Below are 27937 nucleotides of genomic sequence, written 5' to 3'. Positions count from 1 at the left end.
GGCATTTAAGACAGTTGAAGGAACTACCTAAGCACAGCCAGGTTTATATAAGCCCTGTGAAGAGACTCAACACAGTGTTTGCAGCAGGCTGTGTATGTGCTAGAGGATGCTGGTTGACAAGCATTTCTTCTACTGCCTTAGGCTGTCCTTGCCCATGTCCAATTTCTGACAGATGCCACGGCAATAGTGTGTGGAAATGCGCAATGAACAGGACCAGGAACCTCATCCAGGTGATGAATTGCATTTTCTTTTCTTCTTTGACTATTTTTCGGACATATCCATTTCCTAATGTGGATTTATCACATGGCAGTTTATGTGCTCATTCAGAAATGTTTGAGAGCACAATTGAGGGGCAAGAAAAAATGCAGAAGGTTAGAGGTTACTGCTCAGACCACTGCTGTTTATATTTGCTGAGTTATATTCACAGAGGTTCAGAATTTCCAAGCATGTTGTTATTGGTAAAAATAGCTTGGCAACGTGTTTGTTCTATAATTTCAACTAATAAGTAGAGTTCTTAAATCCCAAGGATGCCTGAAGGAGAGCTGATAGTAATAAAAATGTGTCAATTTACAGAATTTTAAAAATGTGAGAACTCAAATGCACATAGAAATGAGGAATATGTTGGAATTCTGAGGATATGCACGTTTTCAAATTGAAACATTGAAGAACTTAGTTACTGAAAAGATTGATCAACCCTGTAAAGATTTTTCTCAGCTTCTTTGACGCATGTTCTGATTAGTCTCTTGGAGTGAGGATGAGGGTTTAATATTCAGATTGTTAGGAACACAGCTCAGAGATGAAAAGTAATTTTAGATGTTGGGGGTAAATGCCCACATAATTCAGAATTTAATTCAAGCGACATGGAGGACAAACAGAGATAAATAGATATAGGTACACACTGTGGAAAGGAAGATTTCAAAATGGTTTTATTATTAGCCTAAAATTGAAAATTATATTTTCTTCATTTGGATATGATAGTTTTGTAAAAAAAAAATCAGTGAGTTTTAATAGGCAAATTTTATTATCACTAAAAAAACTTTGAATTTAGCTGTCACTGGATATGATTTTAGTTAAAATATTTATGCATTAAGGAAATAATTGCTCCTCTGCTTATGTAGCTACCATCTACAAATTTTAGGGATTTATTTGGGATTCTGAATGGATCCAATTACAATGGTATTGTTAAGGTTTCCTGCTTGCATATGCTAACCTATCTTCATCTTTAGAAGTTGATACTGGGTCAGTATTATTGACTATCGACATTAAGGTCTTGGTTATGATATTTAACTTGTATCCTAGTCATATGTGAAAGTAATAAATTTTCCAGAATATTTCTAAGGAAAAAGGACAAAGACTGCATGAGGAAAGAGGAAAGCTTATACCTGTAAAGATGGTTTTCTTCTCTGATAGTTGGATAGGAACTAACTTGTTGTTAGGCAAACTGTTTTAAGGTGATTGTTGTTTGGGCTTCTTTTTGTCTGTGCTTGCTTGTTTCTCCTAACTGGGTGAGATAGATTTGATTGTGGTGACAGGTGATCTCTTGTTGAGTTTATACAAAACCTGTACATGTTTCTGCAAGTGTCCCAGTGGAATTCAGAGTTGTACAACTCTGATATATGTCAGCTTCCTCAAATATACAGGAAAATACTTTGTTTCTTCTAGGAAAATTTTGACATTCTTTTCATGTTTGGTCATTGTGAAATGCTTGTCAGGACTTTAAGTTTCATGGAATTGTACCACACCTCCCTTCCCACAGAGGTTATGTGAACCATCAACATTCTAGTCATAGAATCATTCTGAAATTCCTGTGTTGTGAGTTATATCAAAATTCTCTTTATCATCAAGAATTGTATTTTATTATTTTTCTTCTCAGGATCTAGGAGACAAACAAGTGAAATATTTCTCTAAATTCTTTGACACCTTATTGTGTTCCATACACTAATTCAAAATATATTTTTATGCATTCTTTTATTGTCAATATTTTTGTGTTCCTAGCTGCTTCTCTGGTGGAAAGATCAGCATTTGTGTCTGTCAAGTGCATCAAAAGTGCAGCATTCTGCCCTGTTATCACTGGGCTGTTGGCTTCATCTTTTTTTTTTTTCATGGTGTCACCAGCAGCTACTGCTCACCTTCTTGCAAGAACTTCCATCAGATATCTCCTGAATTTTTCTCTTACATATTGCCGGAGAAGTTCCTCAGTAGGTGTCTTGCTGGGAGTCTAATACCTATTCATTAAGTTGAGTGTTTACCAGATTTTTTTTTTCCAGTCAGTCACAAAGGTTTTCTCCATTTTCCTGGTGCTATTTTCTCTGTGGCCCCTGCCAGTGACTCCCAAAATAGTCTTTCAAGAAATATTAATCTGCTCTCACTGTACACAGAATTGCATTTCAATCACATGAACATAACTTTTGCTGCATTTCTGCTGGCATGCACCACATGCACCCAGCATCTCTTTCAACTGGCAAGAAAAGGAAAACACAGCACACCCAGCACTGACCGCAGCTCTTGTTCCCTCCTCATTCACACACGTGGCACAGAACTACTCCTCCAGAGATGTGATCATAGTTGCCCTCTGATCTACCTTTCTAGATGGAGATACTCCAAATTTCAATACAAAATTTCTCTACACTTGGTTTTCTGCCATTGCAACACACTCCAGACACCTGATATGATCAATGACCCTCAAGGCTCAAGCTTAAATTCTTCTAAGGGAAATGATACACATATCTCTCTTAAGTAGTCTATTCAGAATCATAGAAACCCAGACCATGAAAAGAAACAAAACAAAACAAAGCTCACCAAATCCCTTAATTTCCAAGAACATTATTTGCAGGTGGGGTCTCAAAAAAATAATTTTAGTTATTCACCCATGATAATCATTAATTATGTCCTTTGTTGTTGAGAGACTTCACTGTAAGTCAGGTGATAACATCCGCTAAGACCTGATCATTCCATTTCCAGGTTTGTAATAAATAAGTAAACAGCAGCAGCCTAATGCAGGGTTTTTGACACATGGACCACAAAGCTTTATTTCTTTTAGCCTCACACTGTAAGTTGGTTTACATATTAGTGAGTCTTTATATATTCTTGAGGCATTCTTTTTAATCCTTAGGCTTGTTTGAATCACTACTTACTCTGACATTTTGTATCTTTATAGTGATACAATAAAGATCAAGGCTTAAAGATATGGCACATATTTTTTAACAAGGGTACAAGCAACAACAATAGAGCAGGTAATAAGGAATATACATACATCAAGACCAGAAGGTCTGTACTCTGACACAGTCACATCAAAGATGGCCCATCCCTTTTCTCTCAACAGGAAGGCAGCAATAAAGATACTCAGAATGAGAAAACAAAGATGATGGGCAGCAACCTTGCCTACAAATTAGGGAGGATGAAAAACGTAAAACTGAGGTCATAGTCATGCCATGACATCTTGACTCCCAGGGGTCATAAAATTGCTTGTCAAAATTGTGGCTTTTTATGCCTGATCAAGACAACTCTAAAAGGCATCCCAAGGACTCAGGAGCTACTGTCCCCTGTCCTCTGTGTCACACATACCCATACACACAGAGCCATGATCAGACTACACACACACCTATCTTGGTGCTTGTACTATGACTGAATATGTGAAATAGGAGTGAATGAGTGCCAGTGACTGAAATCAGTTTCATTTTATAAAAGTATAAGCATCCTCTTCCACAGTCTTGAACTTTATAACACTGATTCTTACACTTCCAATGCTGCCATTTATTAATGAGTTATGCTATGAGAATTTTCAGAATACTAACACGGAAAAAGCATTCCAATGCAGCCGTGGGGCTTCATGTCCTTGTGGGGAGGACTATCAACCGCAGTGGAGGCAACAGTATGAGGTGGGACCAGGTCTTTTTCCACTCTCTGCTTTTGGGAAGTGTATTCCTTTCCCCCCACAAAACCTCCACCTACTCCTGCCTCTTTCCTGGGAACCCACAGATAAGGCAGTTCTGCTCTGTTATAGCACTTTTCCAAGGAGATGTAGTAAATACACTAGCTGCTACTGGGTGGAAGCACAGTTGTCTTCTCAGCCCTCTGCTTCTCCTTAGCTGGGGCACAGGAGGCATGTACTAGCATTGCCTCACAGAGAAAGAAAAACTGTCTGGCAGAGGCAGAACAGAGCACAGCTCATCTGGACTGCACAGGACAATGCAAAATATACATCTATTTTATAATACTGTAGTATCTTAGTACTCAATCACTTTGACCCCAGTGGCAACATAGATATTTCAAAGGCTAGTTTATCATACTGTTGATAATTACTCATCACTGCTGTCATTGCTAGATGATTAAAAGGGATTTGTCTAGTTTATGTCCAAGATGAGCATTCTCATATCCTGGGAGTCAGTGGTCCATTCATTCCTCCAGAAGCAGTGAATTGAGTGTTGAGTAATCTGTCCTTTGAAATGTGTAAAGAAGTTGTTAAGAGAGCACAAATTATGTTTAGCCAGCAGTAGCAGCTGGATGTGAGCCCATCCAGGATATACTCTGCTCATCTGACAGCTGTTACCAGACCCACATGAGGGTTAGTCTCTAACTCTCTCATGTCTCATTCTGCCTGTCATCAACACCTTTGTTTTGCTCTGTAGGAGAGAAGGAAAAAAATATAACATGGGGACAATGCAGCGCCTGGTGGGTACAGAGCTAGGGAGGATTTGCAGGGTGGCAGGTATTTAATTTGATATGAACACCACGTTAGACTGTTAGATTGTTATGCCATAAATTGCATCCTCGCCCCAAAGAGTAAATTACTTTCCGGTTATTCCATCTGTCAGTCCTCTTCCTCTCAGAAGGAAGCTTTTTGTTTTCTTTTTTTTTTTCCATTCTCTGTCTATTGTAAAGAATCAGCCTTGTGACTGGTACATGTCATATGTGAAAACCGATTCAAATGTGTCTGTTGCTGCAACAGGAGAAAGTCCTGGTGTCTGCCACAAGAGGGAAAGTGGAGATGGAGACTGGATAGCAGAGCATGCCAGCACAGGGCAACAACGGCTGGAGAATTCACAAGGGGAAACATTACTGGGTGCCCCATCTGTACTGAGTGAGTACACTGGCATTTAAATTCCTCCCATAGCAAGTGGGTGCTTTAGTGTTGGAGAGCCAGAACATTTTTAAAACATCCACATCTTTCAATCTTCTTTTTGGAAGTCAACATTAGATTTTACAGGGTTAACAATAAACATGCTTTACAAAACGTCAAATTTGCCCTTCAACTCAGATCAGGAATGTGAAAAGCCTACTATTTTGCTGCCAGCAAAAATCAATGCCAGCCTTCAAAGGAACAAGTAGTAGCCTTGTTGTTGTTAGGTGATGATCTAAGACAAGCCAAGCTTTCTAGAGAGAGATACAAGCTTTTGATAAGCCAAATAACACAGTTAGTCTATAGACATGCTTTGGGACTCACAGAGATCTCCAGAGCAGAAGGTCAGACACGAACACGATCTTGGGTAGCCAAAAGCCTGTCACTTCCCCCAGTCACATCTTTTGGTCTAGCTAAGGCTGCTTCCTCTCCCTCATCGGCCTGACCGAGGCCGGCCGGGGTGGGAGCCCCGTCCCGGGTGACTCAGCCCGGGACTGGAGGGCGCTGCGGTCCGGCCGGTGCCACACCGCTGCCCTGTGCCCCGGGCGGGAAGCGGCGCGGAGAGCTCGCCCGCCTCGCTCAGCCGCCGCTGTGCTGAATGAAGGGCATCATCCCGTGGCGCCCGTCCCCCAGCGCCCTCTCCTCCCGGGAAGGCAGCGGGAGCCCGGCCCGACTGTCTCACAGCGCCGCATCGCTCGGTCACCCCTGTCCTTGTGGGCGCTCACACGCCTCCCCGGCCCGCAGCGCCCGCGGGCGCCGGCGCCTCCCGGAGGCCGCCCGGGCTGCGGCGGTGACGGGGGCTCCAAGCCCCTCGCCCCGCCGCCCCCTCCCCTTCCCCGCTCCCGCCCGCCCCCGGGCCCTCCTCCCGTCACTGATTCGGCGCCGGAGCCCCGGGTGCCCGAGCCCCCCTCCCAGCCCGGCCCCCGCCGCCGCCGCGGCTCCCGAGCTGTCAGTGCGCAGGCAGCGCCGCGGCCCCGCTCCGCACCGCGCTCCGCACCGCGCTCAGACCCCGCCGCCGCGGAGCCGCCGCCGCGGGGCGCAGCAGGTACCGTGCCGGGGGAGCCGCCGCCGCTGGGGCCGGGCTGCACCTGCAGGGCCGGGCATTGAGATGGGATCCCCCGCTCGGACAGGGGCGATGGGAGCGGGGCCGCGGGCGGGCCCGGCCCGGCGGCTCCTGACGGGTGGCCGCCGGTGCGGAGCGGAGGGACCGTCGGGGTTCTGGCGGCGGCCGCCGCGGTCCTGGAGAAAGGGGGCTGCGCTCGGGGCACCCTGCGGGATCCCAGTCCCTGGCCCTCGGGGCGGCGGGCAGGGCGCGGGCGGCCGCCCGGGCGGGCTGCGCTCCCTCCGTTCCCACCGAGCGGCTGGACAATAGCGGGAAATGCCCGAGTTACCCTCCCTCACACCTATCATTCCCAATATTAAATGGCTGTAGAGTTTATGTGGGAAAGGGTATAAAATTTTGGCCTCACTTGTCATGGAGTCGAGGTAGGAAAAGCTCCCAGGGATTCACCATGGGGAACAGCATCCTGGCAAATTGCCACAGGGACAGTTTCTCAGGTGGGAAATAGCATTTATCTTGCATGGATCTCTTGTTTCTCGGTGGAACAAAGTCTTGAGGGTTTTACCAAGAGTAGCATATACAACTGAGTCTGTAATGTACGATTTTCTGTTAGATAATATGATTTAATTCTCTGTGTGCTTGGCCATTCCACTGTCGTCTCCTCAACCCACTCTGTAAAAGCTCCCAGGGAAGTAGGTCAGTATCTCCAGATGATGTTTCTATTAGACACTGGTGTGTTTCTGCACTGCTGGCTGACTAGAAGGCAGCATTGTGACCCTTCCGTTTATGCACATTCTGAATGAGCCGAGCTTCAATTATTCATTCTGATGCTATTGCAACCTTCTGCAGTTTCACTTCTCCAGGGACACTATGTGTAACAAGAGTTTGAAACACACCAGTGAGGCTGCAATCCTATCTTGGCATATGGCAGCTGTTTCCTTGTCTAGCCATTTTTAAGGGTTAAATTGTAGCTCTAGGAGGTATGTCAAGGAAGAATGAGGATTCCCAATAGGGCAGCATTACCCTGTGCATTTCTTCTGTTTCCCTCTAAAAAGCTTTAGTTCAAAGTGCTGAATGGTTCGTGGACTAGGCTCTACAGATGAGTTTTGTATTTTCTCTCTGAATGAAGCAATGCCTTCAGAGGGCATTTGGTTACCATAATGGAAAACCTATGGCTTCAATATAGAATTGGTTTAAATATGACAATTTGTTGGTGTTATAGACATTTGCTGTTTTGTAGGTGAAGAAACAGATTGCAGCAATAGAATACATTGGAACCAGAGATTTGGCGCCAAAACTCAGAACCCTGTTTGTTGTTATTTATGTTTAGTTGTGTTGTTGTTATTTATATTTTACTTGTGTAATCACCTATCCATTGTGCTGTGCTCTCCATTCATAAACTGTGAACTATTCATATTTTCCAAATAAAGAAGTCTGGGTGGGCCCACAATGGCAGCAGCTATACTTGTGAAAAAACAGGATAACTACCCAGTGACTTGGAGTCATGTAGTGCATGATAGCTTTTATAGTCTCCATTTTAATAAAAGATGTATTTGGAAGAGCAGCAAGGCTGCCTGTTCATCACCAGCTCTTGGAAGACTTAGTCTTGTATAAAATAACCTATAATCTTTTGTGTAAAGTAACCTAGATGAACACAGGCACACAGAGAAAAATTATATATCAAAGGTGTAAAGAGACAAGATGGTTTGAACCTTCTGTGCAGAGCACTCTGTAATACAAAGACCAAAAGAAAAAGAGGCCAGTGCTAGCAGAAAATGGTCAGGCAGTGAGCCTCTGAGTGATCACTGCCATTGTGCCAGAATTTCACCCATTCTTATGGTTAGTTATAGGCAGAAATCATTGAAATGAACTGATACTGGTAGTGACAGTAGATTTCCAAGGAGGTGAGTATATATAGTATTTTCAGCTGAGAATATAGTATTTTCAGCTGAGAAATGTCTCTCTCCAAGAGATCCTCATCTCTGCATTGACTTTTAGGCAAAAGAATAGAGAAAAAAATAGGGTTTAAAATTGCTGTAGTCTTACTTATGACTTACTATGTAAGACTTACATAGTCTTATGCTGAAGTCTAGGGCATTGTTATCAGCATCTGAGGTCAGATGTTAGGATTTGGTGTGTTTTACTCCTGAACTCTTTGATGCAGCTACCTTTTTAAATCACCAAAGTATGAAGCATGCATTCTACTCCAAGGCACACAGTTAAAGAAAATGATGTTTCACTGAATTACAGTTTACTGACCAATCTATAGAGGTGAGTTTTTTTGTACTGTCTTCCAAGACATTAAGGCTTGGCAATTTGATAGTTCATCTTACAATGTTTGAAATACTAGCTCTGATTTTCACCCAGAAGAAATTAAAAGCCTCTTACTTCTTGTTTGGCACTCAGAAATTTAGTATAGATCCCGTTGGCCATCCAATCCGAGCGGAAGTCAGGACTTTGTTTTTCCTTTCAGCTTTTCTGTACCTTTTGCTTTGACCCTCTCCTAGATAAGGACATTTGAGTGATGTTCAAATGAGATAAGCCAGTATTACACAACTGCTGTGCTGCTGGTGCTCTGTGAATACCAAGTCTACCCCTGGGTTCTTGTCCCTGTAAAGCTTCTCTCTAGTTGTAAAGCTTCTCTCTAGTTTCCTCCAGACAGGTTAGAGAACAAAGGAGGAATTCCTGCTGCATCTAATCAAAGGTCTGAGGTTTCCAGCAGAGGTAACACTGCCAGAATCAGATGATCACAGAGCAAGCAGTAAGTGGCTACTCCAGGGGCTAATAATTGATTACTAAGGCCCCACTGGGAAACAGGGAAAATTTATAAAGCCTAATTTCTCTAATTTCTCCCTCTTTACCCTCCAGCTGATTAATTTGCACCATGCATGTTTTCTGCTGTGCCAGGGCTTCTGCCATGGTGCCAGGAAAACTGTCCATATTGGGCTAAGGAATTTGGGGGCACTGTGGTAATGACTACTGGAATAAGAGTCAGGGCTAGACAAGAGAGTTAAGCCTCTGTTGTCAGGAGGAATACCAGATCATCTTTATTCCAGTGTACACAAAAGCTTACTGTTTGCAATGTGCCTGCTTGTGACTGTCATGGCTGGTGTTTTAGCTCTGAGGAAAAGATCCTGCAGTCATTGGTCAAGAGCAGATGCAAAGGAAATGTTTAGTCCATTGAAATCAACCAGCTGCCTTGGTGCTACCCTTGAAGTGTATGCTGCTGTTGTAACTACAGTGAATGTAATAAATTAGGACATTTCTATCATACCCCTAAATCTATGAAGAGAAATGGTCACATCTTTCCCAATTATTTTGTCAGTATTCCAGCGGGTTCTAACAGAATTGGCTTCTGTTCAGTTTATGTATTAAAGGCTATTTGTAGAAAAAGAGTGAGAGATTTCATTTGGGTTTTGGGTTTTTTTTTAATGTAAAAGTTGAGATTTGTGACTATGGTTAGCACATTAATGCAAATATTTGTTTTGGTGAGGCATGGGGCATAGCAGGTGAAGGAAGCTATAAACTGGGTAAGCATGATTATCTGAACAAGCAGATCTTCTTTAAATAATATCAGAAGATTGAGAGTTCATAATATGTATGCTTTTAGTATGTGCCTGTCCTTCAGAGAGGCCACAAGCTGCTTAACACCGACACAGCAGCTGCATTGGGGTGACCTGGATCTGCTTTTATTCAGTGTTTTCCTAGAGGTCCTGGATGGTAATATAAGGAGTGGGTATATCACATTTTCCAGGGACATAAAACTGTGATACTTGAAATATGCAGGAGGAAAATACTAGAATTCAAAAATTTTCCAATAAATTGGAAGACTTTCTCTAGGAAAAGAGCTAAATTATATTCAGTAGGGGTAAACACAAGGTACCACAATAAGGCAGAAATTACCAACCAAATAAGCACAAGACAGAAGTAAATGAATAGGTTGCAACTCCACAGAAAAGAAGATGTTATGATAGATCACAAGCTGAATATGAGTCAATGTCATGCTGTTGCAAATAAAGGCAAACATCTTGCTAGGATATGTAAAAGACATGGAAGTCTGGAAGACATGAAGCAATCCTTTTGCTCTGAGGCCAAATCCTCAGCTTGGGGGCTGTGCAAAGTTTTGGTTGTTGCACTTTGAGACAGGTGTAATTCAATCAGAGGGAGTCCAGAGGAGGGCAGTAGGACTCATCGCAGGTCAGAAAAATGTGACCTGCAAGATGATTTGAAATAACTGTAATTTTCAGACCAGAAATTTGACAGGGGAATATAACAGTCTTCAGATAAAAAATAGAGGAGGGAATGATCTTTTCTTCAGGCTCATGGTGGATGGAGGAGAAAGCAAGAAGCAGCAGAAAGTAAGATTATTTTCAACTACTAGAATAATTTTCTAGGACACAGGATAATAAAAATAATTGTATATTTGATATAGGGAGGCTCTGAAGACATCTTAAGAACAGGTTAGACAATCATCTGTGAAGAATCAAATAAGGCTAGAGATCCTATAATGGGAAAGCACCTTGGACTGTTCAGTTCTCCTCTAGACCATTTTTCTATCATTTTATTAAGGTGATCATTTCATGTGAATGAAATAAAAGAAGTCTGCTGGCCCTGTTCTGATGTTTGTCTGATATCCAGGGGTAGCACAGCACCAAGACCACAGACCAGCTCTTTCTGAAAAGAGCCTGAAAGAAGAGTAAGAGCTTTCTAGAAGACAGTTAGAAAAGGTCTCTCTTTTTGGGAGAAAGGGGAAGGAATGGGACATTCTGATCTCCCAGAGCACATGCTTGATTGAGTTTATGAATGCTGAAAACATTGCTATGGAAGAAGAAAAATTAATCAAGATTAGCAGTTAGTAAAATTGTCTAAACTGAAAACACAAACTCTTCTAGTATTTTATTCCTTGAATGAAAGGCTGTAGTCCAAAAATGGTTTTTAGAGGTAAAATGAAATAAAATAATGGAATTCAGAATAGGAATAAAATAAATAATAGTCCTATGATTTATATTTTTAGGCATTTATCCAGGGAGAGAAAATCTAGGTCCTGTAGTACTCATGGTTTAACATATATTGTTTAATATAAATGGAACAGACAGTCCCCTGTGCATGGTGAAAAATCCTGGATCTCTGTGAGGAGACAGGTAGAAAGAAAAAAGAGAGCAATGATCAACACTTTGGGATGCTGAAGTGGTGGGCTGCACATAAGATCCTGAATAGAATACATTCTGAGTCAAACCAAATAATTTTTTAATCCTCTAAAGGGAGAGGGATTTTTCTCTCTCCTCAGGCTTTAGAGCTTTTCACTCAGACAAAAAGAAAAGCTCTTAGAGAAGTTAAAGATTTACTGGGAGCAGTGGAAGTGTTTTTATAGCAAGTAGGCATAGGGATTTTTTTCTGTGAAAACAGGTACTCTCTAGGACTGAAAGGCTGCAAAGCAACTGCTGGAAAGAATCTGTGTTGAATGAACAAGACAAGGAGAAAATAAAGAGTTAGGCTGCACTTTTTACTAGCCTGTTTTCATGGAGCTGTTGCTCAGTGAACATATTAGCATAATAATCTCTTGTAATTTAAACACTCTTACACTGGAATTATCCATAAATTGATGGAAATCCTGATTTTTTTATTTACTCTGGGACACATGAGCACAAACTGTGACACTATATAAGCTGTGATGGATTTTCCCCCTGCCCCCATCTTCCATTACTGCTGAAACACCTTGGGAAAAATAATTATATGCTTAGAAAGCCAGTCACTTGATGGCCCAGATATTTCAAAGTGAATTCACATCCCTTCCACCCAAGGACTGAGCAGTGCTTGACACTTTGCCTGAGTTTATTTCATCATTCCTTTTCCCATCCTTGCTTTTACTGTCTTTACTTCTCAGATGAGTGTGTGAAACAGTCTTCATTTGAGAGACAGAAAGGGTATCCAAAAGAAGGCTTACTGGGATCCATTGCTAAAGGAAATTTAGCTTTGGAACAAGGTGGTTCTGGAAGGAGATAAAGCAAATATAGTTAATGTAAAAAAAAAAAAATCCTATTTTTACTATTAGGAGGAGACAACAAGATGAAAGGGTTATTCTCCAGGAAACTTGTGAGGAAATCTGAGACAGGCTGTGCAGAAAAATACTGAACATGCTGGAGGGGCTTCTGCAGATGGTAAATGTTTCTCCTGGTGGAAAATGTTGATAATTATCTTGAAAAGGAGGGATGTTAGAGAGAAGTAGCTACAAGGAAGGTAGGGGAATGAAAGAATTTGAATAGAGGATGCAGTGTCTTGAAATATGAACTGAATATGAATGTTTGGGTTTAGGGTGCATGACTGGAATTTCTCAGTGTGGCTGTAAGGAAATTGTGTAGGCTGTTGCAAATGGCCCTTCTTTCAGTATGAGCTGAGTGTTTAATGCAAAGTAATGATATCCAAGACTGCTTTAAATGAAGCATCTGCATAGCTGGGTTCAGAGCAGCCATATCCTTCATATTATTTATATTATGTCCAACTAGAGTCTAAAAGTCAAGTAAAACCTGCCAATGCATTGCTGCAATCGTTATTTCAGTATTTTAACAAAATTCTTTTCCTATGAGCAAAATCAGCTTCAAGCTGTCAAAGGCAATTGTGCCTGGGAGGAACCTGGCTGGTCACGGAGATGAGCCGGGAATCTGTGAGCACTTCACAGGCACTGAGAGCTTCCTCCCTGTGAATGAGGAGCTGATGAGTGAACAGCAGCGTCCAGCAGCGTCTTTTATTGGCAATGCCAAATCCTTTTTCCAGCAGCTCCCCAGTGCAGACAGAATTTTGCAGAAATAGTCACACAAGCATTTCTGCTGCCATGATGAGGGGACTGATGTTTTTTTAAATACTAGAAGCAATATAAACATAGAAAGCAGATATTGGAAAAACCTTGTAAAGGTACGTGTGTATTGAGGGCATTGTTCAGGAATGCTTCTCTCTGTCCCTCCATCCAGGGCTGTAGATTCTGTCTTGTAGGCGGCAGCACCTCTGTGTCAGATTGTCACAGAAAAATCCAGGTTCAAAAACTTGTGAAGTGAAAACTTGACTTATGCAGGGTGTTGGGGAGGAACTTCACAGTTCCCTGTTGAAAAAGATGACAAGCTGATTAAATCAATGAACCAAAATATACTAAATGTTTTAAAAGTGGAATCAGAAACTGTGGTTTTCCTGAAGATATCAAATATCAATTCACAGTCTTGGGTTGTCTCATTTGCAACAGCTATAGCCTTCTGAGAAATAATTGCTAGTAAAATGGCTAAAAAATTGAAAGAGCTCAGGTTCCAGCTGTCTATAGATCTTCCTCAGAGAGGTCTGGTCACAAGGGATTTGGCAGGTAAGACTGAAAATGGGGAACTACACATTGCTGGTTGGCTAGTTGTGAAGTGTCAGTATTAATAAGCATGACAATTATGAATCCTGCTGATTTACTTTGCTGCTTTTAATTGTGTATTTGTAGATATAAAAGAAAGAGTGCTAGTGGGCCAAGTATTGGATAAACCTGATTCATTAAAAGCACTTGATATTGGAGGTCACTATATGTATTGAAGAATTTCAGTGTTCATCTAGAACTTCTGTTCCATACCAGGGGAAGTCTCTATCTCAAGGGGTCTCAACTGTCTGGTGACAAAAATGCGAGTAGTCCCAGGCAGTGATTATTCTTTCAATGATTGTTTCTTGATCTGTCTACCAATTCACTGGGTACAAAAGCAACAGGATTATCATGGATAATAATTTTTTATTGCAAGGAAAGAAAAAAAATTCTTTCTTTTAATGGAAGAAATTCTTTCTTGTGAGGGTGTTGAAGCACTGGAACAGATTGCCCAGAGAGGTTATGAATGTCCATCCTTGGAAGTGCTCAAGGCCAGGTTGGATGGGACTCTGAGCAACCTGGTCTAGTGGAAGGTGTCCCTGCCCATGGCAGAGGGTTGGAACTAGGTGATCTTTAAGTTCTCTTGCAACCCAAATCATTCTATGATTCTATGATCCAGTTAGACAGCTGGAGAACAGGACCAGAAAAAAGACTTATTAGCATATGTGGACTTCGACTGACACCCGTTTTTCACCATACAGAGTCTTCATTCAGGTCTGTGGCCTGACCCAGTAGGAAGATGGGCAGAAATGAAAGTGCCAGAGCAGAGATGAAAGATAAATGGATCTTAATGCCTTTTATCACCTTCCCTAAACTAGAGCTCAGTGAATTTCCAAATTGAGATGTTGCCGCATGTTGACAGTGTAGAGTAGCACTGCAGTGCAATTCAGTGTTCTCTGAGTTTCTTAACAGTAATGAAACAGCAGGGGATGAAAAGAAATGAATGTGGGTTTTTGGCTGAGTGCAATCGCAGATGTTAAAAGACAGCGTGTTTTCCTGACTTACCTGTCAAGACACGCTAAAAAACTCACAAAGAAAGCAGCATTCCTGTAGGAAAATACCCCAGTACATTGGGAGTTTTTTCAGATAGATTTGCAAAGCCTACTGTCAGAAAACAGTAGTCAGTATAAAACATAGCATTAGAAGTTGATTTATCAAGAGAAGTAAAACTAATCTCATCTTTTCTGACAGTTTTCTGTTAACTGCAGGTTGTCAGGATGGAGACCAGATTTACCTACCTTGAGAAAAATTTTGGACTGCTAAATCAGCTCATAGCAGACAATGAGTTCAGACATAACGATGAAACAAAAATGGTTTTTGTTGTCATGGCATGTAATCCCAGCTGGCACTCAGCTATTCATTAATTCCCATAGGGGACCACTGCTGGACTCCACAGGTTTATCTTAACTTGAGACTTGATGATTAACCAGCAAGAACCAGTATATTCCCTTTAGCCACTCAGGTGGGTGATGTGGCAGGTCTTAGAGAATTGGCTGGAGGACAGCATTCCAGTGAGTGGGGGAGGGATTTGAAAACAACTTCTGCAGGTGCAGAATTCCAGGAAAAAATTATGATTATTTGCCCACTGAAGTAAGGAAGAGAGAGAAGGTATGGCTATGCAGCTATAAAAGAAAAAAGAAAAGAAAAAGCTAAAACTTGTTCTTTGATTAGGATCTTACATTGCAATTAAATTAAAATCATATATATTGGCTGATACAAAGTGCAGAAGCACAAACTCACAGAAGGAAAATTGAGGACATAAAACCATTTCAGAGAGGACAATGAACAAGCCTTGAGAGCACATCACAGGTTCCAGTATCTCTTGTAATATCATCACAATTTCCAGGACAACAGTCTTCAACAGGAAGGTGTAACACAGAAGTTGCAATTCCTGTAATGTCAGTTGCTTTCCTATTTGCTACATTTTTGTGGGGCTCAGGTCCTACAGGTTCCTATTAGTTCCTGAACAAATAAACCTACTGTTTACAGTTGTTTTCATTCTTAGTGAGGAAATGAGAGAAGAACATGAAAGAAACACTGCAAGATTTTGCCCAACTGGTGCCATAGCGTGTTGCTGGATGACTAGGAATGTGAATGAAAGTGGAAGGCAACAGGGAACAGGAAGGAAAGCCTGTACAGCCTGTGTTTAACTGGAATATTTACTCTCATCTTGATGACCTCTAATGTCTCTAAGCATTTGTTACAACTGAGGAATTAAAGAAAATCGACAAATACAGCATTAACTCTGAGAAGAGCCCAGGAATGTCCTCTTCTGGTGAGGGTGATTGGAGGATGAAAATATTAATTCAGCTGCACTGAAGCAAACTGTTGTTTAGGTCCATAGAGGAAAGTGTGGTTCAAAAAAAGTCAAATATCTGCCTATACTGTAGGTATATTTATCTATACTAAACACCTACTGATGTTCTCTGAGCTGTTGCTGGACTTTCATTTGTTAGCAGAGGGAGTGGAGATTTTCCTGAGAGCTAAACCTTACTTCACTGGAAGGAAGTAGTGTATAAAAACTGCTAGGAAAAGGTATGATGTGTAACAATAAAACAGAAAGAATAAAGGGGTAAGAATTCGAGTTGATTCCAGAGTACTGATTCCAGTGCCATTCTGCCTACCTAGTGTTTCCCCTTTGTCACTCACAGCTCAGTTTACCCAACTGAGTTTAAAGCAGAGATTTATTTCTTTTTAATGTCCCTAAGGATTTGAACTATCCTGCCACTTCAGGAAAGCCTTAATAAGCTTGTGATCAGTGGGGCTGTCCAAATAGTTTTTCTTTCTGTATGAGCCCTTTAAAGTCCCCAGCCTTCTTACGTTATTAGGAAAAATTATTTATCTTTTTCCTGTAAAAACTCTTACTAAAATGGAAAAATTACAGCAGTAGTCTGGGATGCTGAATCCATCTGCATTTTCCTAAGGTTCCCAGTTTTTGTCTCCAACCTAGAAAAATATTTCGTAAACACTTCAAAGTTTTCTTCCTCATTACCTCTTAAGAGTCTTTCATTTGTATAGTCATTGCCTTCCTCTTCACCTTCTCCTTTAGTACTGCTGTGGCACTAACTGGGTCATGCTTGTTCATTCCAGTTCTGTCAGATGATGAAATAAAACCATTTAATTTCATAGAATCATGTAATGGTTTGGGTTGGAAGGGACCTTAGAGATTGTGGGTATTCTCAGCTCAGTCAGAGAGAAAGAGAAAGGTTTTCTAACCAGGCAAGAGCCTGGGAAGCAGTTGGGAAAGAATGTAAATAATTCTCTAATCTATCTTGTTATTCACATTGTTTATAGATATGTTCTGCTACTGTGTGTCATTCACTGCACACCAATGGTGTGGGATGTTTTTACTCTAAGACCAATGAAATTAGTCTTCTCGATGTTCTCTATATATAGAGCGGTACATTTGAAATAAAGGAGAGAGTTCATTTTCTTAGCCTGCTGATCTGGAGTTCTCTGTTCCCGTCCTGCTCAATGGCGTCAGAGATCATTTAGTTCCACACTCCCTGCCATGGGCAGGGACACCTTCCACTAGACCAGGTTGCTCCAAGCCCATCCCACCTGGCCTTGAACACTTCCAGGGATGAGGCATCCACAACTCTCTGGGCAAGCTGTTCCAGTACTTCACCACCCTCACAGGAAAGATCTTTTTCTAAATATCTAATCTAAGCCTACCCTCTTTCAGTTTAAAGCCATTCCCCCTTGTCCTATCACTACATGCCCTTGTGACAAGTCTGTCTTCTGCTTTCTCATAGCCCTTTAGGTACTGGAAAGGTGCAATAAGGTCACCCTGAGGCCTCTAAACTGAACAAATCCAACTCTCTCAGCCAAACTTCATTGAAGAGGTGCTCCAGCCCTCTGGTTATCTTTGTAGCCCTCCTCTGGACTCACGCGAACATCTTTAATATCCACATCCATCGTATTAAGTATCTTAAGCCAGGTGAGAAGTTTAAAATAAAAACCCTGTAAATAAGTCTTGCTCATTTTTAAAGACTTTTACATTTGAATAGCCTGAATTGCACTGCTTGTAGTCAGCATTCTTTCTCATAAATTATCTGTCATCCCAGTAGGTCTGTTGCTGGTACAGTCTCTGGTGTCGGAATCTGTGATATTTAAATGATCCTGAGATTGTAGAAAGTCTCTTGTCTTTCAGCCCAGCTGCCAAAGAAGGAGTCGTAATTCATCTGTGCTGGTTTTCAAGGTTGTTTATTCTTTCTTATCTATAATATTTTTTCTCTGACCTGCAGCAGGTCTGCCTCGCAGGACAGCGTGTGGGGCTCTGCCCCTCAGTGGGATGTTACAAACATTATATACTAGAAACTACGTGTGCTATATTCACAATAATGTGCCAATATCTATCACCCATGTTGAACAGTGTGTCCCCAGCCTAAACCAATAGAAAAATGCCAGCACCACAGTGAAACATGGAGGGCATGAAGAAGAAGAAAAAGGACAAGGCATGCCCAATTTCCTCCATCTTGCCCCCTTTGAACCCCTTATCTAGAATCCTAAAATTCTACTTTTGCACCCGTGCCACACTAATTGCTACTTATATTAAACACTCAGAGCTTGTAATTCTTCCTGTAAGATTGAAAACTCTTTTCCATGGACAGAGATCAGAGACAGTGTCTCTCGGGGCTCTGTACAGGGGGGCTCCTGACACCCCTGCCAGGGTTTCAGACCTTCCAGGGCAGCCAGAGGGATGCCCTGGATTCCCACATCTGGCAGTGTCCTTTTGCTTCATGTGTCTTTACCTTCACAGGCAAAAACACCCAGGACTTTTGGGGGAAAGTCCTCCTGCTATACAGCTTCTAGCCCAGCCACCTGGAACAAGGAAATTGCCCTCTACTCCATCCTCTGAGTTCTCTGAGTCCTCTCTCTCTAGAACCTGACTGCAGTGTGCAGTCTGCCTTTGGGGCCTTCCTCTCTCACTCTCTTAACTTTATGGTATTCGCTGCCAAAGTGTCAGATGCTTTCTTTTGCCTATCAAAATACCTCCTGGTATTCCAAGCCAGACTCTTTGTTAATCCTTTATGCCAGTGTGATCTGCCTTCTGGTGCAGCAGTATGATTCCTGCTTGGAGAGATGAAATGCTCCAATAGCACCTTATTCCACAGTCTCAGCATCTCTTGTGCACACCAAGAAAAAGAAATGCACACATAAACCAGGTTAAAAAAGGTTAAAAAATGCTTGGGGCTGAGAAAAGAGATGGTTAAACTTTGGCATTACTGTAACTGTAGTGGAATCCATGTGAAAATTCCAACTGTTGAAATGGTCTCAGTGTTTTATGTCTAAAGGTAGCAGTGTTAAATAAACACTGCACAGCAGCAGTCTTGGTTTTCTCAAGATGTGGTTTCCAGTCTCCTCTGGCCTCTGCTTTCACAGAAGCTATTTATTACTGAACTCCTTCCCATCAATGGCTAGTTTTTTTCACTGTTTATTGCTGGTGTAATTTCGATGATTGCTTATCAACAGTTGGTTTAACTGCATGTACCAAACAACTTTACAGTATTCAACATATTTTATGAACTACAGTTTAAACTCAAATGTTCTAGCAGTGTTTTCTCTTCTTCCACTTCTGGTCAGAGTATGTTTCTTTGCTTTGAAGTTTTAGTCCTGTTTTCTTGAGCAGTGTGTACATGGTGGAGAGTTGGACTTGTGTAATGTGTTCATTTAGAAAAGAATGCAAAAAATTATTAAATCTTAAAGCATTAGTTTGCTGGAATAACGCCTTGCTCTCACCTAGAATTTATTCAGCCATCTTCTCTACTAAAACACCATTTTGTCTAAATTAATATATTTTAAAATGTAATGGTAGCCAAAAAGGCAGATGCATTGTGTCACCCTGGCACTTCAAATGTGTATGAAAATTTTCTTAAATGATGTTAAAGAAGAAAAATATTAATGTCAGAACAATCATGTTTTCATTTTGGTCAGTGAATTTACATCATTTCATATAACATCACTTTAGCTTAATCAGAATTGTTAGGACTTGTTGAAATTGCAGGTTTCATCATATTCTGAAATGCAGAGTAACAGTAGTGGCTTCTGCCAAAAAAAGTTTCTCCATTTCCATTTCCTGAGTATGGCTGGAGTTGAGACACTTGAAAATAATTTTTGCCTCTTCACAGATTTTTGAGTACACAGAAGCTGGTTTATTATGTTAAAGGAGTCTCCCTTGACTCAAGGAAACATTCAAAATTAAGCATTTTCTATATTAATGCCATACATGTCTGTCATTCAAGGTATGACATATAGTTTTCAAAAGGCATCCTGAATGCTTCAGACAATGTTTTACCTCCTAGGGTTGTGTCAGAGTTAAAAAAAAAAACCACATTCATCAAAAGCAGAGAAAGGCCAGAGCCATAAGTGAATCACTGATTTTGTTACTCATGTAGTCTTATACAGATTTTGCTTTTGAGGATGTGCTATAATTATTTTCTCTTTGATGTTGGAAGAACTGATGCATTTGCATCATTATCTGATGTTTTTAATCTGCATTGGATGAGTGGAACAGACAGTATGTGGTATATTGGGAAAAGAAATCTGGCTAACCATAGTCCAAGAAGGATGTTCATTACACAGGCTTTCACTGATTCAAATAATTGAAACATTTGCAGCTGTCCTTAAATATTAGGTTGAGAGCTAGGGAGAACAGGGCTTTGCTCTTGTAGCTTACAGGATTTAAAAAACATTTTAGTAACAGCTAATCCAATTGTACTGCTTCAATTTTGTTTCATATCTCATTCTTCAGTGATATTCCTGGCAAAACTCCCACTGAAATTAAAGGACTCTTGCATAAGGTAGGGCTAGGGAATTTGGATAATTAATATTTTGGAATAAAAAGAAAACCCTTGTGGGTTTCACAAGTAGGTCTGTCCTGCAAGTGTAGAAATGGGGTGACCTTTCTATTGTTGAATGTCCTTTTGTAAATCCATATGTTTCAATAGAAGAGTAAAACTAATTGTCTTTTCACTGGTGGATTGATTCTGTTCCAGGACAGAAAAATCACCTCCAGCAAACTCAAAGCTATTAAAATTCCCTGGGTCATGCAAATGGTGAATTCTGACCTTCTTTTCAAGAAAGTTTTGCAGCACTTGTTCTACCATGGGAGTCAGTACCACTTTAGCCCCTTCTTTTCAGGTCACTAATTAAATGCCAGTGTCTTTGAGAATTGTTTAGCTGCATCATGTGTTTTGTACCTCCTATTCCAAAATTAGTTTCTTGACTTCTCTGTGGGCTGCTGTCCCTGCTGGTACTACCTCAAGTAAAAGCAGTAACCTACCTAGTTTATCCCTTTGGTCTGCTTAGCTTCATTCTGTGCTTCTGTGTTGGGACAATAAGGAATGGCAGGGTAGGGGACAAAGGGCCCTGATTTGTGTGTAAATGTAATGAGAATAACACAGCTGCCACATGCTGAAGACCCATTTTCCATCTCTAGCCTGGATCTTTCACCTCTCCCTTCAGTTTTAAAACTTCGATCATAGCATGAGCTCAAGGCTGATGCCACAGTGTCCACGGCCAGCTTCACTCCCCCGGTGCTATCTCTTCCCTGCCAGAAGAAAACTATACCAGTAAAAGAGACTTGGGCACCAGAAACAATTTTTGGGGGAGGAACAGGGCATTTTGACAGCTTTATCTTTCAGAATTACTGTAGCAATACTCAAGTCCAAAAGCTGTCACGAGTTGCCTCTGTTTATAGAACCCCTTTAGCTGGATGTGTCTTCCTAATGATTGGCAAATTATTCTTAGACTGGTTTAGTTTGAGAGGCAGTTATTAGATACTTTCCACATTATTTTTAAAAGAACCTAAATAGTGCTGAAAGTGGTGAGTGGGAGCTGTCAAGGAAACAACTTGCTAATGGAAGTGCAGCATAATTAACTGCCTTATTTAAATGACTTGCTTTTGGAAAGAGCTGATAAATAAGGGACAGCAGCAGCAGAGGGTCTTTGCAACTGTACTGAGTGATCCAACAAGTGACCTTATTACATAGAAATTAGCTCTCAAACAGAAACAAGGATACTGGTCATTTGAAGACTCATAAGGTCAGATTCACTACACACTTTATTAAATTTGGTCTGTTTTGTCTTTCTGTGCTTTTTGGCCAGCAGTGATGTGCTTTCATTATCCCCCCTGGCTCCTGGATATGCTCAACAAGGTCTGGAGCACAGGCAGCATTTCAGAAAAGCAGGCTTGTTGCTAAAAATGCAAATGCCAAATCTTTTCCTGTCATTTGTTGTCTCAAGAGCACGCAGCCATGTCACAGTTATCCTGGTTCTCCATGCAGCCACACCATGGTGATCACTGGAACAACACTGAATGAGTATGAACCAGGAACATCAGCCCTTATAAGTTTGCCTTTAGGGCTTGGTTTTCTAAGCTGGAAGCTGGAATGAGCCTGCCATGCTAGATGTATCACTGCAAAAATAATACTGCCGAACCAGCAGCTGGGTTCACGAGTGTGACAGTTTGGGATTTAGTTCTTGCTGGGATATTAGGGTCTACTAGTATTGTTTAAATGGCAGCAGTAGCCAAGTGCTGTACAGACATGGGAAGAGAGGACAGTCATTGCCCTGAGGAACACACAAAGTAAGGAAAATAAAGACAGCATGGAAGCAGATGCATGACACTTAGGTATGGATTAATCATTTCATTGAATATGCTTCAATTTGCTGGATGGAAAATAATCTGTCTGTTAGACCTGCTGTTAGCTGGTTAATTCCATGTAAGCGCCAAGGCTAGGGTTATTAGGGAGTGAATTTTAAATATGAGAAGTAGTAGCTATGGGATTCAGTTACAGAAGCAGGAATCATGACTTAGGGAGTCTCTAGTCCAAGTTCCTGCTGAAAGCAGGGCCAACACTGAGTGCAGACCGGGTTACTCACAGCTTAATCCAGTCTTGTTTGTAAACTTCCAAGGATGGAGATCTCACAATCTCTTTGGGCGAACTGTTACATTCTTAGTTGCCTCATCATGGAATTATTTTGCTTATGTCTGGTCTGAGTCTTCCCCTTTGGATTTAATGACCATTGTCTGTTATTCTTCCACCATGCTCATCAGTGCAGTACCTCACACTGTCAGGAACCACTAAAGGCACTGGAAGGCTGCTACTAGATCCCCCCAAAGTTTTCTCTTTTTCATGCTAAACAAGCCCAGTTCAATCAGCCTCTCCTTGTCGGGCAGGTTCTTCAGACCTCAGCTATCTTGGCTGCCCTCTTCTGGAGTCACTCAAGTGCCAACTAAAGAGGGATAATCACAGTCTGTGGTTCCTGGCTGGGTTCTGTTCTGCACCCCAGAGTGCTGTAAGCTTTCAGTACCTGCAGGGCACAGCACTATCTCAGGTACAAATTTCTGTTCTCCTCAAGTCCTAGATCCTTTTCAGATCCTTTTCAGACAGACTTTCAACCAGTCAGTCACCAGTCTTTACCAACACACAGGTTTGTCCATCCAGGTACAGTATTTTGCATTTATTGTCACTGAATTTCTTTTCAGTCCATTCCACCAGTCTGTCTGGGTCCCTCTGAATAACAGTTGTGCCTCCAAGTATATTGGTCAACCATCTCCTTTGGTGTCATCTGCAGTCTTGATCTGTGAGCATTCTTTCTGCTTCTCAGGGCATTGATTAATAATACTGAAGAGGACATCTGGAATTAAACATTAAACACTAGTTCTCAAGCCTGATAATCCAGTCAGTTTTTCACTTTTCTAGTAGTCCACTTATCTAACATCACAATTTGGATAGAGGAATGCTCTGGGAGACTGAAACAAAAGCCTTGCTAAAATGCAGGTGACATCCACTGATCTTTTCCCACAAGATGGCAATCAGTTTGATTAATCTATGCTCAGTTAAATAACGTGTGCTAAATTACATGTCCTTTGACTAGAAATGTGTTCTAAGAAGAAATTCCATGAGTTTCTCAGGGACCAAAGTGAGGGGCTAACTGGTCAACTACCCCGTAGTTTTGCAGGTAGTGTCACTTGTCCTTTCTGAAGATGGGTGCCACATTTGCCTATCTCCAGTCACCAGGGGCCTCCCCTAATCTCCATCACCTTTCAAAGCTGACAGAGAGTGGCCTCAAAATGACATCACTCAGCTCTCTCAGCAGCCTTCAGCTCAGCCCATGGGGGCCTGGAGGAGCAGGCTAAGTCAGGAAAAACATTCTGAGTTCAGGAGCATGGAGGAAAATACTGAGATGTCGCATGCAGAGCGGGAGCTTCAGATAAAGTTTATTAGAGAAGCCCTCCCTTCACAAACAGAAGCCACAAGGTACATCTAAATTGTTTCTGAGAGCGGAGCCAAGGTACAGCTGGATACAATCTTAGCCCCAGAGTTAGTTGATGGTTTATATCTAAAGAGTTTCACAGGTGTAATTGAGCTTTTATACAACTTCATCCTGCAGAATTAAGGATGGCAAGCCTGATATGTTTATATAAATAAAATTAATTATTTATTTTAATTTATTACAATAATGATTAGGGGGAAAAAACCTTAATCAGAATCATTTACTACACAGTATGGATCACTATCACTACCGATTTAGTGCACTATTTTTGAAGCAATTATATTAAAGCAATTATATTCAAGGTAGCAGAATAATTGTTAAGCAGAAATTGATGTTACTCACCCACACCAACAACTGGGAAAATCTCTGTCTTTCAGCCTCAAGGAATAACCTTGAGGAGTGTCCCCACTGAAAGGAAGGATCTTCACACACCTTAGGGAGGTATGCTAGAAATCTTTGCTCTGCAAAAGTGATGCTGGCCTTTTATAGTATAAAGTGATTGACTTTAATATGCATTCAAAATAGGCATTTTTTAGATGATGTGTTCTCAGGCTTACTCAGCAAAATATGCTTTCTGCTGGAAAATATGTTGGCAGCTTTTTAGTTTCTTCTCTTCAACTTCCAAATCAGGACCCGCACATCCTTGCTGCTCCCAGCCTCGGTCAGGGAGCCTCAGTCTTGCATGTCCTTGTGGTGGGGGTGAGAGTTTGGTCAAGCTGGTTTCAGCATTCTTCAGCACTAAGAACAGCAGTGTTATCCTTGCTCAGTGTTATCACTCAGTTATCCTTGCTCAGTGTTTTCACTGATCAGCAGCCCATCCTTGCTCCACTGAACAGCAAATTCTCCTTGCTCAGCCCTTCACTAACAAACTTACAAGCCTGTTTAGGCTGAGAGCCCTGCTACAGATGTCTGTGAGAGAAGTGATCTAAGGTAAAATTGGGACATGGATGGATATTTCTGCTAGTCTTTGCTAGTGTGCCATTTTCATGTAATTGAGAATCTAATTTATTCTCGTGCTCTTATGTATTGAAGTTGCACCTCAGATTTCAGTTTTATTTTCAAGTGTGAAAGAGCAAGGGTTAAGCTGAATTTCTGGTGGTGAGTGATTCTCGATACAAGAATAAGTATCACATCTTGCCAAAGCAGGATCCCATTGCCACCTCACAGTCTATGTGCATTCTGTCTGCTTTACTTCTATTACTAGGCCATCTCAAATGATTCAAATATTTACCCCTTTATCCTTTTTAATGCAGGATTTGTCTTCAACCTTCCCCCCAATGAGTTCCATGTTTTGCTTCTGTTCTGCTGGTCTGTGAATTCATTGTTTGCAGGCTGGCAAGGCACCAATTTTGGGGTGACAGATGGAGCAGACTGCAAACCAGGCAGTTGCCTCCCAGCCTGAATGATATTTTAATAAGCACAGAGAGGTGACAGAGAGAGAAGCTTCTCACTGGAATGACTGGCAGTTTTGTTTCCAGCCTGAAAGCACTAATAGATAATTTTTGGCCTCAGTCCAAAAAAAAAAAAAAAAAAAAAAAAAAATTGCAGAAAATCCTATTAGCTCCTAACTTTTTTGGGGGTCAAAGAATTTTTTATGTCTGGTCTGTTATCCATTTAGGGAGTTGTTTCCTTTATACCATTTTTGGTACTTCAGTTTTCTCTCAGGAATTGTACACTTTAGGAGACTTTCCTTTTATTTAGCATTTTGTCTTCCTTCTTTTTTTTTAATTATTTCAGCATTTTTTCCCATTGTCTTCCTTCCCTAAACATTCCTTCTTCTTCATATTTTGTTATACTTTTCACAGATTCATGTTGGAATAATGGGATCTAACAACTTACTTGGCTTCCAGCTTCCACATCCTGTGAAACAACTACTGCGCTGTGAGGCAATGGCATCTGCATGGGAATCTCTAGAGCATATGTCCTCTTCTCCCTGCCCTTCAGCTGTGTCTCAGTTGTATAATACAGGGTTTGTGTAGGGCTTTGTTTCATCCTTGGTCTTATGAATAAAAAAAGGCACAACAAAAGGGAGCCCTGGCAAATCCCCAGCAGGCTCTGAGATCCCTCTGCAGTGTGAGCAACGTGGTCTTTTGCAGACAAGCTCTAGGATAGTCAGGCTTTCAAAGGAGAATATGTTTTTTCTTTCCATGAGTACAGGTTAAAAAGGTTTCACTAGGAAAATATAAAAGTGGTGCTGGGATCTGAACTATGGTGTGGTCCCGTACACTTCTCAGAGAACACACTGGAATTTTCTCAATATTTGGACATAGATCTTCATGTTTATTTAGCAATATTCAGGTCTGGAGTTCAGCTCACGTATGAGCTGTAAATTAATGCTATTCCTGCTAAAATATGCATCTTTTTTCTTCCAGATACAATGATGACACTGAACATTCAGATCATCTTTGGCCTCCTTTGCTGCATGATTTTTCTTCCTACAGATGGCTTCCAAGCAGACACCAGTACTGAATTTCGCTCTGCTTTCTCTGTGGCCAGAACCAGCAGCATGGAAGGGAGCTCTGAGATGGTGATTACCTTTGACAAAGTGTATGTGAATATTGGCAATGATTTTGACCCCAAGACTGGATTGTTCCGCTGCCGGATCCCAGGAGCCTACTACTTCTCCTTTACCGTTGGGAAATACCCAAAGAAAAACTTGTCTGTCATGCTGATGAGAAACAAGAATGAGGTGCAGGTAATTGTGTATGACGAACATCACCGCAAGGAACGCAAGGTGGCCAGCCAGAGTGCCATGCTGCAGCTTGACTACGGGGACACAGTGTGGTTGCGTTTACATGGAGATCCCAAGTATGCTCTTTACAGCAATGTGGGACCCTATACAACTTTCAATGGCTACCTGATCTATCCAGACACTTCTGCCTTCTTCCAGAATGCTCTTGACTCTCAAGAGCTTGGGCCACACCCTCACACAATTCAGCAACTTCCCAGAGAGCAGAATGAAGCTTCACAGCGACATGTGTTGTCTGACCAACCAAAGAGGGTGCAAGACCCTCGCTCTGCATTTTCTGTTGCCCGCTCACAAAGTCTCCTGGGGACAGATGAGAAGCAAACCCAGCATGAGCCAATCACATTTGATACAGAATTTGTGAATATTGGAAAAGATTTCAATTCCTCCACTGGTGTCTTCACATGCCGTATACCTGGTGCATACTATTTCTCCTTCACCATTGGCAAAATGCCCTTTAAGACTATGTCAGTGAAACTGATGAAGAACCACAATGAGGTGCAGGCCATGATCTATGATGACAACCACTCCAAGAGACGGGAGATGCAGAGCCAGAGCATCATGCTACCTCTGCAATACGGGGACACCGTTTGGCTCTACAGCCATCAGCATGATGGCTATGGTGCCTACAGCAACCATGGCAAGTACATCACTTTCACAGGCTTCCTCATCTATTCAGAGGCTCAGCCAAAGTGGCTTCCAGGTGCCAGTTCACCTCAAGGGTCAAACAATTAAATGCAGATGTGAAAGGAGCATAAGAAGAGCCAAGGTGCCATGAACTTCGGTATAGCTTCTCTCAATATCATCAGCTTTGAGCATGCTGTCATGTGTCCAGTGCTTTCCTTACGCTGCACGCTTGTGCCCTGTCAGCAGGGCCACTGCTGTGTGTGCCATTCATCCGTAGAGAGGCCTTTCAGGTTGTAGCTGTGTGTCCCGTGTTGGTGTTTGATTTAACATAAAGCATGAGGTAGTTTTGGGGCAGGGGTGGGGCACTATAGTGAGATGCTGAGGATCAGAGAACTACTGCAGTCATGATACTGCAGATCTCCAGCATCCAGGGAGAAAAGTGTGTGGTGACTTTCCTTGTTTATCCAGGGAGGGAATAAATGTAATGAAAATGAATGTAATAAAAATACAAAAGATGAGAATGTTCTCAGTTTGGAATTTATGCTACTTTGTGAGACTTGTGCTTGTCATTGGCTGAGGTACGAACTCAAGTGAGAGAGAAGCATGGTAATTGTGTGAGCTGAGGATGTGTTACTGAGCCAGTCTTTCTGTGTACACTCTTTAATAAATTATGTATGTGAAGGGTTGGTACCTCTTAGGATTTTATTTCAAGTTTCACAG

At 41.6% G+C, this 27937-nt stretch overlaps 1 protein-coding gene across 2 annotated transcripts; it reads left to right on the top strand.

The window, feature by feature from the left end:
- Window positions 1-104: 104 nt before the first annotated feature.
- On the top strand, window positions 105-27743 carry C1QTNF4 (C1q and TNF related 4). 2 transcript variants are annotated; one of them, XM_053980440.1, is made up of 3 exons: window positions 105-230; window positions 4949-5080; window positions 26217-27743. In XM_053980440.1, exons 1-3 carry the CDS (start codon window positions 197-199, stop codon window positions 27323-27325), a joined length of 1275 nt encoding a protein of 424 aa, XP_053836415.1. In that variant the 5' UTR covers window positions 105-196; the 3' UTR covers window positions 27326-27743. The 2 variants fall into 2 exon arrangements, with proteins under 2 accessions (XP_053836415.1, XP_053836416.1); XM_053980441.1 differs by lacking the exons at window positions 105-230; window positions 4949-5080 and adding an exon at window positions 6016-6164.
- Window positions 27744-27937: the final 194 nt, after the last annotated feature.

Source organism: Vidua macroura, chromosome 6, assembly GCF_024509145.1.
Source record: "Vidua macroura isolate BioBank_ID:100142 chromosome 6, ASM2450914v1, whole genome shotgun sequence".
In the NCBI taxonomy this organism is placed as follows: Eukaryota; Metazoa; Chordata; class Aves; order Passeriformes; family Viduidae; genus Vidua; species Vidua macroura.
This window is presented reverse-complemented; position numbering and strand designations above follow the sequence as displayed.

Bases quoted from the DNA above. Each gene is read 5' to 3' on its own strand.
- C1QTNF4 (XM_053980440.1), top strand. From the start codon at position 197: ATGCGCAATGAACAGGACCAGGAACCTCATCCAG. The intron at 231-4,948 runs GTGATGAATTGC...TTGCTGCAACAG, and splicing joins GGACCAGGAACCTCATCCAG to GAGAAAGTCCTGGTGTCTGC. The intron at 5,081-26,216 runs GTGAGTACACTG...TTTTTCTTCCAG, and splicing joins GGGTGCCCCATCTGTACTGA to ATACAATGATGACACTGAAC.